The 13,489-nt window shown below is 42.3% G+C and overlaps 1 protein-coding gene across 1 annotated transcript in view; it reads right to left on the bottom strand.

Moving 5' to 3' along the window:
* The window catches only part of LOC309569109 (uncharacterized protein), a gene marked incomplete at its 3' end in the record, with an annotated part of 108,554 nt that overhangs the window by 69,093 nt on the left and 25,972 nt on the right, over positions 1–13,489 (bottom strand). Inside the window, exons 7-8 of the mRNA XM_082274873.1 lie at positions 12,004–12,288; positions 3,203–3,358 (exon numbers count right to left, since the gene is read on the bottom strand). Of these exons, the coding sequence (XP_082130999.1) occupies positions 3,203–3,358; positions 12,004–12,288 (441 nt within the window). The remainder of the gene's footprint in view (positions 1–3,202; positions 3,359–12,003; positions 12,289–13,489) is intronic.

Raw genomic sequence — 13,489 nt, 5'->3', positions numbered from 1 at the left:
CATAGAGGGCTGTCAAGTACTACCTCACCCCTAATGTCTCAGGTCTTCTGAGTGTGGGATAGGATCAATGGTTTTTATTCCTTGGCTCCCCCGATGTGGCCCTTGGAGGTTTCTGCTGGAGAACAGGTAGGCTTTTTTGGGAAATGGGCAGAGGATGGCAGCGTTTGCTGTGGCAAACTGCTGGAGAATGGTAGCCTCCCGACTCTAGAGACCCTCAGGGAGCGTGTCATGGTAGCTTTCCCATGGACTTCTGGCGACACACGCAGCTCTGACATTTCTTCGCCACACAGGGCCGAACTATCAGGGATATCACCACACTCAAATCCTTTGAGAACCTTTTCATTGCCGACGAACCTATCCCACACATGATCTCTGAATTATACCAGTTGCTGAGCTCTGCCACGCCTAACACTAAACCTATTTATATTCGCAAGTGGAAAAGGGATCTTGGGATGGAGTTCTCTGAGGCACAGCTGTCTCACCTATACCGGCTCACACATTCTAAGTCCATAGAGTCTAAAACACAAGAAACAAATTATAAGATATTGACTCGCTGGTATCGGGTGCCTGCGGCCTTGTCTCGGATCTACTCCTCCGTTTTGGACCGTTGCTGGAGAGGGCGCATTCAGAGGGGTACCATGATACACCTATGGTGGGAATGCCCAGTGGTCAGGCCCTTTTGGAAAGACATTAGAAACCAGATAAAAGAAATCCTAGGCTTGGATATCCAGTTTTCCCCACTCCACTTTCTCCTTCACATTCCCCCAATGCCGGTTGGCCAATATAAGAGAAGTGCCCTACCCCACCTACTGAACGGAGGCCAACAATTACTTCCAGTTCACTGGAAGACTACTTGGGTCCCTAGTCGGGAGGAGGGGGTGCGGAAGTTACAGGAGATAAGGGAGGCTGAGGAATAGGTAGCGATATGCAGGGGCACAAGAGAACGACGTGCTCACATCTGGGCTTCCTGGACAGAGCATAACTCTGACCCTACATCTACCTCATCCACTTTGGGCATAGCAATACTGGAGCTGGCAGAACCAACACTTAGGGAGAGTCATGAACAAGGGACTGTATCCTAGTCTCTGAAGGGCTATCTCATCTTTCATCCTTGTGCTGCAGTGGTGGTCATAGGTGTGAGAGATTGGTAATACCTTCATAACAAAAGCAAAGGTACGTGCCATACTCTTCATACTCCCTTTCCACACCCCCCCCCTCCTTTTTTTTCCTTTTCTTCCTTCCTCTCTTCTCCCCCCCTTTGATTGTTCATGTATCACCAGATCGAAATGTTTTGATAACCTACTGTAGGAAAGGTCCCTGTCGAAGTTATGCCTGATGGAGAACTGCACATGAAGGCGAATCTGGTCCCCCTTGTCACCAGACTTGACTTTGTCAGAGGAGGTATGACGGAGGCCTTGACGCCCCCCTCCTCAGTGGATGGCAGGAGGGACAGATTCGCAATGCAATTGGTTATAATTTTTGGTTGTTGAACCCATAAGGTACTGATATGCTGGACAATGATATGAGTATACTGAAACCATATTTATTTTTTCCCCCAAGCTCCCCTTTACGCTATCATAAAACTGTTTTGATGAAAACTGTTATCATTACCATGTTATTTTGCTATTCCTAAATAAAGATTATATAAAAAAAAAGGGGGGAGGGGGTTATCCTAACACTAGGGGGTTAGTTTTAGTTTGGGCATCAAAGGCTTTGAACCTACTGGTGAAGAAAATCTTCCACAATTTACTTATCACATATTCTAAGCTGCAGTGGTCAATTAAAAAATATTTTTTTGTGTAAAAGGGGTAATTCTGCAGTAGGCGGGTTATTCTGGGCACCAAAAGCTGCAATGATGGAAGCCCCGCACTGCTCCTGGGGAGGTCTGAAAGATAATAATACTTATTCTGACAGTTCTTGTTCTACCCCAAGATTAGTAGTGCTGGCAGAATTTGTTGCTCTTCTTGTCCCACCTTCCCCCACCATCAAAAATGGGATCCCACCTTTATGTGGTTGCAGAGGGCACTGGAAAATAACACCATTTTCACAGCATCATGACCCTTAATGTTAAAGGTTCTCTTAAGGGCCACTTCACCTGATTACTCCAAATTCACACAACTCAACTGGTCTATATCTAAGGATGAGGAGCATGTTTTCTGGGATGTGTAGACTCCCAGAGTGAATTAGTGAGTGAATTAATGGACCCCTTTACTAGTTTACTCTATGAGATGAGAATAATTAATTTTCCTTTTGCAAGTATAATTTCAGGATTTGTTAAACTTAATTTTTGGTGGAGAATATTTTCCACAATTAACGTAGCATTTATCGTTTTTCATGGATAGTGTAGGACCCACTGATAATGGGGTACTTTGACGTAGTAGTGGGCTTGAGCACTATATGGCCATATGGTGGGACCAAATCCCCATTTTTATTTATGGATTGTCTTCAGATTTGGTAGTAATTTCTTTTGCATTTGCGCGCTATTCTTTTTTAATACACATGTTTTTTGGTTCATAGCTGCAGCAGCTTTAGGAATACATGGGTATGCTCCCCCAAATTTTTTGCTAACTTATCATTAATGGCAAGTCTCCTTTTTAACAAGTCTAAGCTCTAAATGTTGAACAGAGGGCTTCATCATCGTAATGCTCATTGTTTCCTTGAAATCTCACGGTTCCTTGATTATCTTAACCGGGCTGCGGATTACTTTTGGCTTGAAGATTTTTTTGCTAGTATATAGTTACATCAATTGTCATTGAACAGTGTGGATCTTGATGACGTTTTTTTTTTTTGCAAAACGCTTTGATCCATGACAGCAGTCTTGGATCATGTAGTTTGATCCATGACGCCAGTCTAGAATTATGTACAGTATTTTCCTGTTATAATATGCTATGAGTCATTACTTTGGATATAAGTAGGCATTGATGTATCTTTATTCCTTTTTTCCATTTTTATCATTATGGTATTGTGGGCACATTGAAATTGCCTCTATTGTATGTCTTTCCCCATTCTCGGTTTTGTGGTTATTAGGAAACGAACAGTTGTGTATATTGTATGTATTGGGAGAGGAATTCCTTAGAAATCAAATAAAAATACATTATATTTATAATAAATAGTGTTAGTTGGCTTCACCCCAAGTTAATATACAGAATTTAGTTTTTGGGTACATTTATATATGTTAAAGCTGGAGGAAGTCTTCAGTTACCTGTTTCTTGAGGGTCTGCTGTTTGTCTTTTGCAAGTAGAAGTTATCAATGGTTTGCATTTCTTTTTGTGGACAATTAGGAGGATGATGATGATGATAAGGAGAATGATGATAACCAAAATACTGACTTTAGCTGCTGTGCTGTTGTGCTCATACTCTACACATGTGGGGAAGAAAGATACATTTTAGTAAAGGGAAGGCAGAAATAACATTGACATTAGGCAATAACTGGGCATTGAAGAGAGATAACACTGCTTAGGCTAGTCATAGTCCACGATTCAAGGTGGGTGCTGAAACTCAGATTGCAACCTAGTGAACAAGCACATAGTAGTCGTGTGAAATGCGTCTACTGTCCTACCCTGCTGTACCTTGTACCACTTATGTGAATAAAGGAACTTTTCTTCATTGGATTCTGTGGTGGTCAGGACTGGTTCAATTTAAAATATTTACACATAACAAAGACCCAGTGCCATGTGGGTCTCTGCATAAGACTATGGATGTTAAGCTATGCAAATACATCTTGTTAAAAGATCTGGCTTTTCCTCAGGGATTAAATGTGCCAATTATGCCAATTGTGATAATATGAGCTTGTGCAGTTGTGGGATTGATGCAAACATTGTTTAAACATTATTTCTTCGCTTATTTGTTTGACACACTGTTTTCACCCTGGGCTGATCACCTAAAAGGTATGAGCTTTGACAAACCAAATTTGGCCTAAGCTGCTCTTACACCATATTCCTGTTTTTGCCTTGGCGCGAAAGCGCCTGCGCGTTAGTCTCCTCCCTTAATAGCGTGTCAGTGGCAAAGGCCCATTTATGCACATGCAAATTTTCGCCTTTTAAAACAGGCGTATGCTGCATGGTGGGCGTGTTTGAACGTGATTGGCGTGCATGTGGACACCACGTAGCACGCGCTGCATGCGCAATACAGCATAAATAGGTATGATTTATAAGGAACTGTTTCCAATGCGCTAGCTTCTGTCAGAGGCTAAAGGGGACACAGAGCAGGAACAGCTGGGTTGCGTGAGTCACTGTGGGTGCATGTTACTGGCACAAACAGGTCCTGTATCTTGGGATAATCAGTGCTGTGTGTGATAAGCTGTATAAGCTTGGCAAAAGCCTTGATTACACTGAAGTTAATACCTCAAGTTTGTCTTGCTATAAAGCAATGTCTGCCCGAAAGAGGGCTGGGGGCACAGTTGGAAGGAGCACTGTGATGCAATGGTCAGGCCTTGAAGGTCCTAGCCATACTTCCTCTGTGTCTACTCCCCCTGAAGAGCCAGAGGCGACTAGCCAATCTGAACCATTATGGTTGTCAGGCATAGTAGCCACTCCAGGTGCTTGTGCTGCAACCTATGTCACTAAGGACGATTTGGCATCGGCATTAGCCAGCCTTGAGGGTAAGATTGCTGGCATGATTGCAGAATCCCAAGGAGGGAGGAAACGTGATAGATCCCCCTCACCGGAGCCACCCCTTGAATCAGTTCAGGATTGGGCAGAGGATGTGGAAGAAGTAGCTGATGATGACCCTATGGAAGGTCAAGCTGAGGTTTCCACTTCTAGGGAGTCAGGGTCAGAGGAATCTTTATCAGCCTCTCAAACCCAGAGATTTTTAGTTCAGTCTCTTAATGAAATGGTCCAGTCTGGATACAAATTTCCTCCCTTAGAGACAGCTGAAGCCTCTTTTTCTTCTGTAGGTTCATTTCTCCGTCCTCATAGTCCTCGGATGTTTCCCATACATCCGCTCTTGGAGCCAGAAATGTATAATGATTGAGATCATCCTGATAGGACTTTTGTACCTCCTAAAAGGTTTTCTCTGTTGTATTCTATGGAGGAAAAGTTTACTAAAAAATGGAATATACCCACTGTGGATGCTGCCATTTCTTCAATTAACAAGAGTTTAACCTTCCCTGTGGATAATGCTTAGGTTTTTAAAGATCCAGCAGATAAAAAGTTGGAATCTTTATTGAAAGCCTCCTTTGCTGTTTCAGGATCTGCGATACAACCAGCATTACTGGCCATATGAGTTTATCAACCTTTTTTAAAGACCATATGAAGCGAGTGTCCAAGACAGTTCCTTCTCAATGAGAGTCTGTGGAAGATCTGTCAGATCTGCCTCTCACTTTGTTTCCCAGTTAATGCTTTTACGGACTCCATATGGCAAATGTCACGGTTTGCTCTGATGACAGTGCACATGCGCAGAATCTTTTGGTTTGTCTGTTTGTCTGCAGAATTACCATGTAAAAAGTTGCTGGCTGGTCTCCTTTTCAGGAAAAACACCTTTTTGGTGACGATCTGGATAAGTATATCCAAAAGATCTGGGGGGGGGAGAGTACATTGCTACCTGTAAAAAGGAAGAGCAAGCGCCCCTCTTTTAAGATCCCCAGCACTCATACTACCAGTGCTTGCAATTCCAGATGGTGGCGACGGTCTCAGCCATCCGGGTCCAGAACCAAGCCTTCAGGGCAGGGACAGGAAAAGCCCTGGGCCCAGAGATCAGCCAAGTCTTCCTCCAAGCCTACTCTGTGAAGGGGCACCCCCACTCACTTGGGTGGGGGAAGGCTGCTTTGGTTCTTGAAGGTTTTTGGGTTGAAATGATCCAAGATAACTGGGTTATTTCTACTATCTCGCAGGGGTACAAACTGGAATTTCGGGTGTTCCCTCATCCTCGGTTTGTAAGGTCAAGTATACCGGTCAAGATGCCCTAAAAAGAAGATCTCTCTTTCTGGCATTGGACCAGCTGAGAGACCAAAGAGTGATAACGGAGGTTCTGGAGAATGAAAGGTTCAGGGGTTTTTACTCAAACCTGTTCATAATTCCCAAACCAAACGGGGATGTGAGACCTTTTCTGTATCTCAAAGCTCTAAACCAGTATTTGAACGTTCGTACTTTCCGTATAGAGTCAGTTCATTCCGTCATATCCTCCCTGTAGGGAGAGGAATTTCTAGCATCCATAGACATCAAGTATGCATATCTTCACGTGCCTATAGTCCAGACTCATCAAGGGTTTCTACACTTTGCAGTAGAAAACCGTCATTTTCAGTTTGTGGCCCTGCCATTCGGTATAGCCACCATTCCAAGGGTGTTCACAAAGGTCCTAGCTCCAGTATTGGCTGTTCTAAGGTCCCTAGGGATATCTGTAAAGGATATCTGTATGATCTATTACTTATAGATCGATCTGCTTCAGCTCTAAGACGAAATGTCCTCCAGACAGTACAGTTCATAGAATGTCTGGATTGGATTCTGAACTTGGCAAAGTCAGCATTACAGCTGGTCCAGTGTCTGGAATATCTGGATTTCCTTGTGGACACAGAACAGGCAAAGGTATTCTTGCCAACAAGAAAGGTCACAGACCTGAAGGATCTGGTTCAGTCCGTAGTAAGGCTGAGATATCCTTCTGTACATATTTGCATGAAGTTATTGGGAAAAATGGTGTCCGCATTCAAGGCAATTCCCTATGCTCAATTCCATTCCAGACCCTTGCAGAACAACATTCTGTTTACATGGACTGGAAGGGTTCAGTCTCCGGAGTGGTCCATTTCTCTGGTAATAAGAGAATGTCAGAGTCTGAATTGGTGGTTGGTGACCAGAAATCTGGAGAATGGGGAATCCTTTCTTCCAGTAACCTGGAAGGTGGTGACTACAGATGCCAGTCTCTTCAGCTAGGGAGCGGTTCTGGAGGAAGCCATTGTACAGGGGAAATGGTCTTGTGTAGAGAAAGGTCTCCCCATCAACATTCTGGAAATCCAAGCAGTCAGTCAAGCTTTGAAATGCTGGATGCCCAGACTTCACGGTCACCCTGTCAGGTTGAATATGATAATGCTATGGTTATGGCTTATATCAACCATCAAGGTGGCACAAAGAGCCAGTCAGCCCAGAAAGAGGTAGATGTCATCCTGTCCTGGGCAGAGAAGTTTGTGCCCTGCCTGACAGCAGTTTTTATTTCAGGAATAGACAACTGGCAGGCACATTTTCTGAGCCGTCAACAGATGTTTCCGGAGGAATTGTCCTTACATCCTGAGATTTTTTAATCAATCTGCCTACACTGGGGGGACCCAGACATAGATCTGTTGGCATCTAGGTTCAACAACAAGTTGAAGAGATTTGTGTTCAAGACCAGGGATTCACTCGCAGTTGGAGTGGATGCTTTAGTGACTCCTTGGAAGGAGTATTCCCTGATTTATGCCTTTCCTCCGGTGCAGCTGATACCGCGTCTGTTGGGCAAGGTCCAGCTATAGGGGAAGCCAATAATCCTGGTAGCTCCGACATGGCCGAGGAGGGTTTGGTATGCACAAATCCAAAGGCTGAAAGTGACAAGGCCTTGGGCCCTTCCACTGCATCAGGACCTACTATTTCAAGGTCCGATATTCCACCCTGCCTTACAGTCTCTAAATTAGGCAGCTTGGCTATTGAAGCCCTAATCTTGAAGGGGCGGGGTGTATCTGGCCCTGCAGTTTATACCCTGATAAATGCTAGGAAACCAGTCTGTAGAAACATTTATTACAGGGTCTGGAAATCCCACATTATCTGGTGTGAAGCCAGTAAATGGCATCCCCACAAATATATAATCGGGAGAATTCTAGTTTTTCTTCAAGCAGGGGTAGATATGAAATTAGCCTTAAGCACTATTAAGGGGCAAATTTCAGCCTTATCGGTTTTCTTCCAAGAAGAAAACTTCCCATTCATTGGTTCAGACCTTTGTCCGGGGAATGTTATGTTTGCTTCCACCTATGAAGCCACCATAATGTCCTTGGTATTTAAATTTGGTGCTGGCAGTTTTACAAAAACGGCATTTGAGTCCATGGGGCAGGTTCCCCTGGTTCCTCTGACCAGGAAACTGGTCTTTTTGAATGCAATAACTTTGGCTAGAAGGGTATCAGAACTAGAAGCTCTTTCTTGTAAAGAGCCATTCTTGATTTTTCATCAAAATAGGATGATTCTACGTCCACACCCAGGTTTTTTGCCCAAGGTGGTGTCCCCCTTTCATTTGAATCAGGACATTATACTACCTTCCTTTTTTGCAGATCCTCACTCAGAGGAGGAAAAGTTATTGCATTCTTTTGATGTAATGTGTGCACTTAGGATTTACTTGGAAAGATCAGCTCAGATTCGTAAGACCGATCTCTTGTTTGTGCTGCCAGAAGGGCCCAGGAAAGGGTTGACAGCATCTAAGTCTACGATTTCTCATTGGATTCGCCAGGTTATTACCCAGACATATGATTTAGAAGGGAAGGTTCCAACTTTTCCTGTAAAGGCACATTCTTACAGAGGAGTAGGTGCCTCTAAGGGCACTTTACCATCAATGTGAAGATTGGTGATGGCGCTACCTATGAAATAAAAGCAACCATATATAGTGCCCCTAGTGACGTGAAAGGGGATATATTGGTAGAGTGACCCACAAATGGTGCGATATCTAAAATAAATTGTAAATAGAAAAGTGGGAACAAAGATTTATTCAAATCAACCAATAAATGCAAGAAATAAAGTAAACTGGTAACGTGACAAAATACCCACAACCACAAGTATGTGAGTAATTTCCAAATGAACTATAAATGTGCCACATACATGTGTGTAAACATAAGTGAAAAAAATTGGTGAAAAAAAGTGGATGGGTGAAATTCCACGAGTGGCCACTAGGCGTTAGAAAGTTCGTACAACCTGTATGCTGTTGTATGGGGAGATTCCTCTTCGTAATAGGCGAGCAGTCAAAAGGTCAGCGGCGGGTGCCCTGAATGCTCACATGAAAAGAAGAATGCCCCATAGTGAATTGTTGAATCATACAGTCATACAAAAGCGGCGTAGTAAACTCACTCGTTCAGTAGATCAGGATCAGAAGAATCGTGCTCGCCGGGAAGCTTCCACGTTCCACGGCCGACAACCGGAAGTGACGTTTGACGTCGGAGACTCCGTCCTACGCGTTTCGTCACAATGACGTCAACTGGAGCGGCGTCAACATAGCGTACTCCCGGAATATTTATAGCCGCCCGTATCCAGGCAACGGAGGGGACGGAACAACACCGCCATCTTGCTACTCCCTCTCCGGAAGCCATACTGCTCAGCCACTAGCTTCATTCTGGATGTGCAGGGGAACGGCCATACTTCATCATATCTGATCTATTTGATTAGTCCGAGTGTGCTATGAGCCTTTAGCATTCTAAAACATTACTTTATTGTGATCATTCAAAAAACATGCTAAAAAGCCCTGATTGTAGAAAAATATAAAAAAGGTTAAAAACGAAAGGCCATACAAATAAATAGTAAAAACGGGAAGGCCATATCTGAAGTATATATTTCTAAGAAGGATTATATATATATATATACCATAAAAGACCTATACCATAAAAATAAAAAATGTATAAAGGAAAAGAGAAAAATGAAAAGTATATAAAAAAATTCCTCGAACCATCCAGGACAGGTTCTAATGCGGTCTGTATAAACGAACAGGGAGCATAATCAAAAATAGATGCCATATTGGTATAGCATCATAAGTGAGGATAGTTCAATACGGATAAGAACCATATCACTTAATATTAACTGGGCAAGGATTAAGATTAAGGCAATGTTCATGATGCTGGATGAGAAGGCAAAAAAACAAAAAACACACGAAAAACCTGCTACCAGGTAAAAATAAGAAGTAAATGGTATACACCAATGTCTCAGTGAGCAGTGATGCTGGATGAGAGGGCCAAATGGCATGAAAAGGGGAAATAAAATATAAAAAAATATATCAAAAAAGTCTGGATGTATATCCAAAGGTAGGTGCTAATGTGGGAGGGAAGTATAGTGAATACATTAAAAAATAAATAAAATAAAATAAATAAATAAATAAATAAAGACGTGCAGTGCGGAGCATTATAAGTAAAAACCTAAAAAAAATTTTTTAGGACTAAAAAATCTGAAAAAACTAAAAAACCAGGAGAATGTATTTTGTATAGTTTAAAAGCGATAAAGTGCCAAGTGAAAAGGGGAATATAAGTTGTTAAAAACATATGAATATATAGAGGAGGACATAGATGTAATAATTGGAGGAAGTCAAAGATGTGTTCAAAAATGAGGATGAAGCACTGAAATGCATATACTTAAGATGGTGAAAAGGAATCACGAGGATGCTGGATGAGAAGGGTGGTCGAGACATACGTGTATCGGACAAATTATGAAAAACGCATAAAAACAGTATGTCCTACGATTGGAAAAAATTGATTAAAATCAATAAAAACCTGATAAAAAACCAAAACCCATTTCTGTATATAAAACATCTGGTTATAAAATTGGGTAGGAGGAGGATAAAAGGTAAAAAAGTTAGGATGTTTATGTATCTGTAATAAAACATTTCAGGTCTATGTCAGTATTTAATCCTTCGGGCCGGAGAGATCTCATCAAGTAAATCCACTTGGTTTCATTGCGTGAAACCATTCTGCGTTTATTACTGCCTCTCCAGTCTTCTTTGATCTTGTCTATCCCATAGAAAATGAGGCCCGAAGGGTCCTGAGCATGTACCTCTTTAAAGTGTCTGGAAAGAGTGTGTTTCTCAAACCCCTTTCTAATGTTTTTGACATGTTCACGTATCCTAACGTACAACTGTCGGGTAGTTCTTCCGATGTACTGTAAGTGACATGGGCACTCAATGACATATGTCACATAGGAGCTGGTACAAGTAATAGTATCTTTTATCCTAAACACCTCTCCTGTGGTATTGGAAGTAAATTTGGTGATCTTTCTCGGCTGTTTTTTGTTCGTTCTACACGGTAGACATTTCTTACATCTGAAGAAGCCATTGAGGCTAGTCGGGAGGGTGATCCGTTTTGGAGGGTTAATCACATTTTTCACCAGTCTGTCTCTTAGAGTTGGGGCTCTTCTGTATATAAAGGTAGGTTTCCTTGGTAAAATTTTCTTCAGTGTTTTATCTGCTGCGAGAATGGGCCAGTGTTTTTTAATTATTCTCTCGACCTCTTTGTGCTGTCTGTTGAAGCCGGTAATAAAGGCAAGTTCATAGTTGTTCTTCTTTTCTTTTTTGTCTTTATCCCTGATGAGTTCCTCCCTGTTCATATCTCTCACTATTTTCTTAAGGTTTCTCATTTCCTTTTTGTTAAATTTTAGATATCGCACCATTTGTGGGTCACTCTACCAATATATCCCCTTTCACGTCACTAGGGGCACTATATATGGTTGCTTTTATTTCATAGGTAGCGCCATCACCAATCTTCACATTTTTTAACACTTGCACCTTACACTTAAGGTTTGATTGGGGCAGCTTACACCTCTATCTTTGGTATCTTTTTTCCCAAACATATAGTCCGTAGCGCTGGTCACATTCTCTTTATTACTTTACCATCAAGCCTCTATGGCTCAGATTTGCAAGGCCGCGATCTGGTCGTCGGTGCATACATTCACTCTTTTCTATCGAATGGATGTTGGGACCCAGGAGGAATCTGCACCTGGTCACAGTGTTCTGCAGGCAGCTGTGTAGTCCTTTTTGTGGTTATATGTTATGATTTATGGCTCCGTGTCCCATGATGTACGAAAAGAAAAATGGATTTTTAATACATACTTACCTGTAAAATCCATTTCTTGAAGTACATCACGGGACACAGAGGTCCCTCCCTTCTTCTATAGGGCCTTTATTGCTTGCTACAAAACTGAGGTACTTCCTGTGTAGGAGGGGTTATAGAGGGGGGACATAATTTCTGACTGGTTGCCAGTGTCACCTATAGGTGGCTATATAACCCATATGTAATGATTGATGGCTCTGTGTCCCGTGATGTAAATCCATTTATCTGTGATCCCAGGATCCCTATAATCTCACCCTTTATCTGGATGGATACCTCCTCGCTTCTTTTCTTTACACTGTTGGTCGGAGTGCTCACTTCACAGGCATAATTCCCAGAAACCTCCAGCTCCAGGGTATACTGAGCTTCATATTGATTGGACAAATTGTATCTCTGAACATCCCGTCCATCTCTGTAGAAAGCAAACTGAAGTTCTGTCCTCTGTCTAAGTGGACTGAGACTTGTGTTACATATCAGGGTCAGATTGTTACCCTTTATCACTGGATTTTGCATTGCGGTAAGATTTGGTTTTGAAAACAGTTCTATAAAACATTATAAAAGATAAAAATGTAAAAGAAAAGCCACTACGAAATGTACCTATATAAACTATTATTAAGATACATAGCTGCATAGGGGGAGCTGCATGAGGGTCTTTAAATCAATGATTGGTACAAGAGGCTACTGACAGCTACCGTGATTTCTGATCTTAAAATCTCTGTTAGCTATTGATGAAGCAATATTCAATTGTATAATTAAATTTGTTTAAAAAAAAACACTTTTATTGGAAGGTTCTGCATCCACGGATTTCAATGTTTTATGTTTTGCTTAATGTCTACAAGGACATGAGTTTTCCCCAAGAACATCTCTTATTATGGGGTTGGTTTATTAAATTGAACATGTAAGCAAGTTTATTGTTGATTGGTCACAGCCAAATGTGTGCCCTGAGTCTATCACCTTATACAAGGGATACACTTTCAGACAAATTCAGATGACATGACTCTACCTTCCAACACAACCTTTCTAGGTCAGCCTTTCTCAACCTTCTTACTCCAGAGGAACCCTTGAAATAATTTTCAGGTGTTAGGGCAGGGGTGTCAAACTCAACTTCATTGAGGGCCGCATCAGCATTATGATTGCCCTCAAAGGGCCGGCTGTATCTGTAATACTAGATGTCCAGAGTATCCCAACCCCCTTACATCAGATGTCAAGAGTATACCAACCCCCTTACATCAGATGTCAAGAGTCCCCTCCCTTACATCACAGTGCACCCCTTACCTTGTGCTGCTGCTGGGAAGAAGCTGGGGGCAGAGCTGGGAAGTAGTAAGTGCAGGGTCACGAGGAGGTCCAAAGGAGGGCTGGAGCTCTACTGCAGCTCTAGGAGAGGTGCAAGGGCCACATGAAATGACCTTGAGGGCCTGATTCGGCCCGCGGGCTTTGAGTTTGACACATGTGTGTTAGGGAATTCTTGCCAAAATAAATTAATTTGGGGTTAGTGGGAGGAATTACTCTTATATTTAGTGGTCAGTGGAAAGAATGCCTCCCTTACAGTAGTGGTCAAAATTCCACCCTAAAGAAAACCTAAAGGATTTGCTAAGTGGTGTTAGTTCCTGGATCTATGTAAACACCATCAGATGGAATGTTAATCAGCCACAGCTTGAGGATCCCCTAGTAACTTCTGGAGGAACTCTAGGATTTAAAGGACCCTGGTTCAGAATGGCTGCTCTAGATGCTGAGCTTCTAGAT

Source organism: Pelophylax lessonae (assembly GCF_965119305.1).
Source record: "Pelophylax lessonae genome assembly, chromosome: 13".
Classification (NCBI taxonomy): domain Eukaryota; kingdom Metazoa; phylum Chordata; class Amphibia; order Anura; family Ranidae; genus Pelophylax; species Pelophylax lessonae.
Note: the sequence above shows the minus strand (reverse complement) of the source record. Positions and strands in the feature narration are given on the sequence as shown.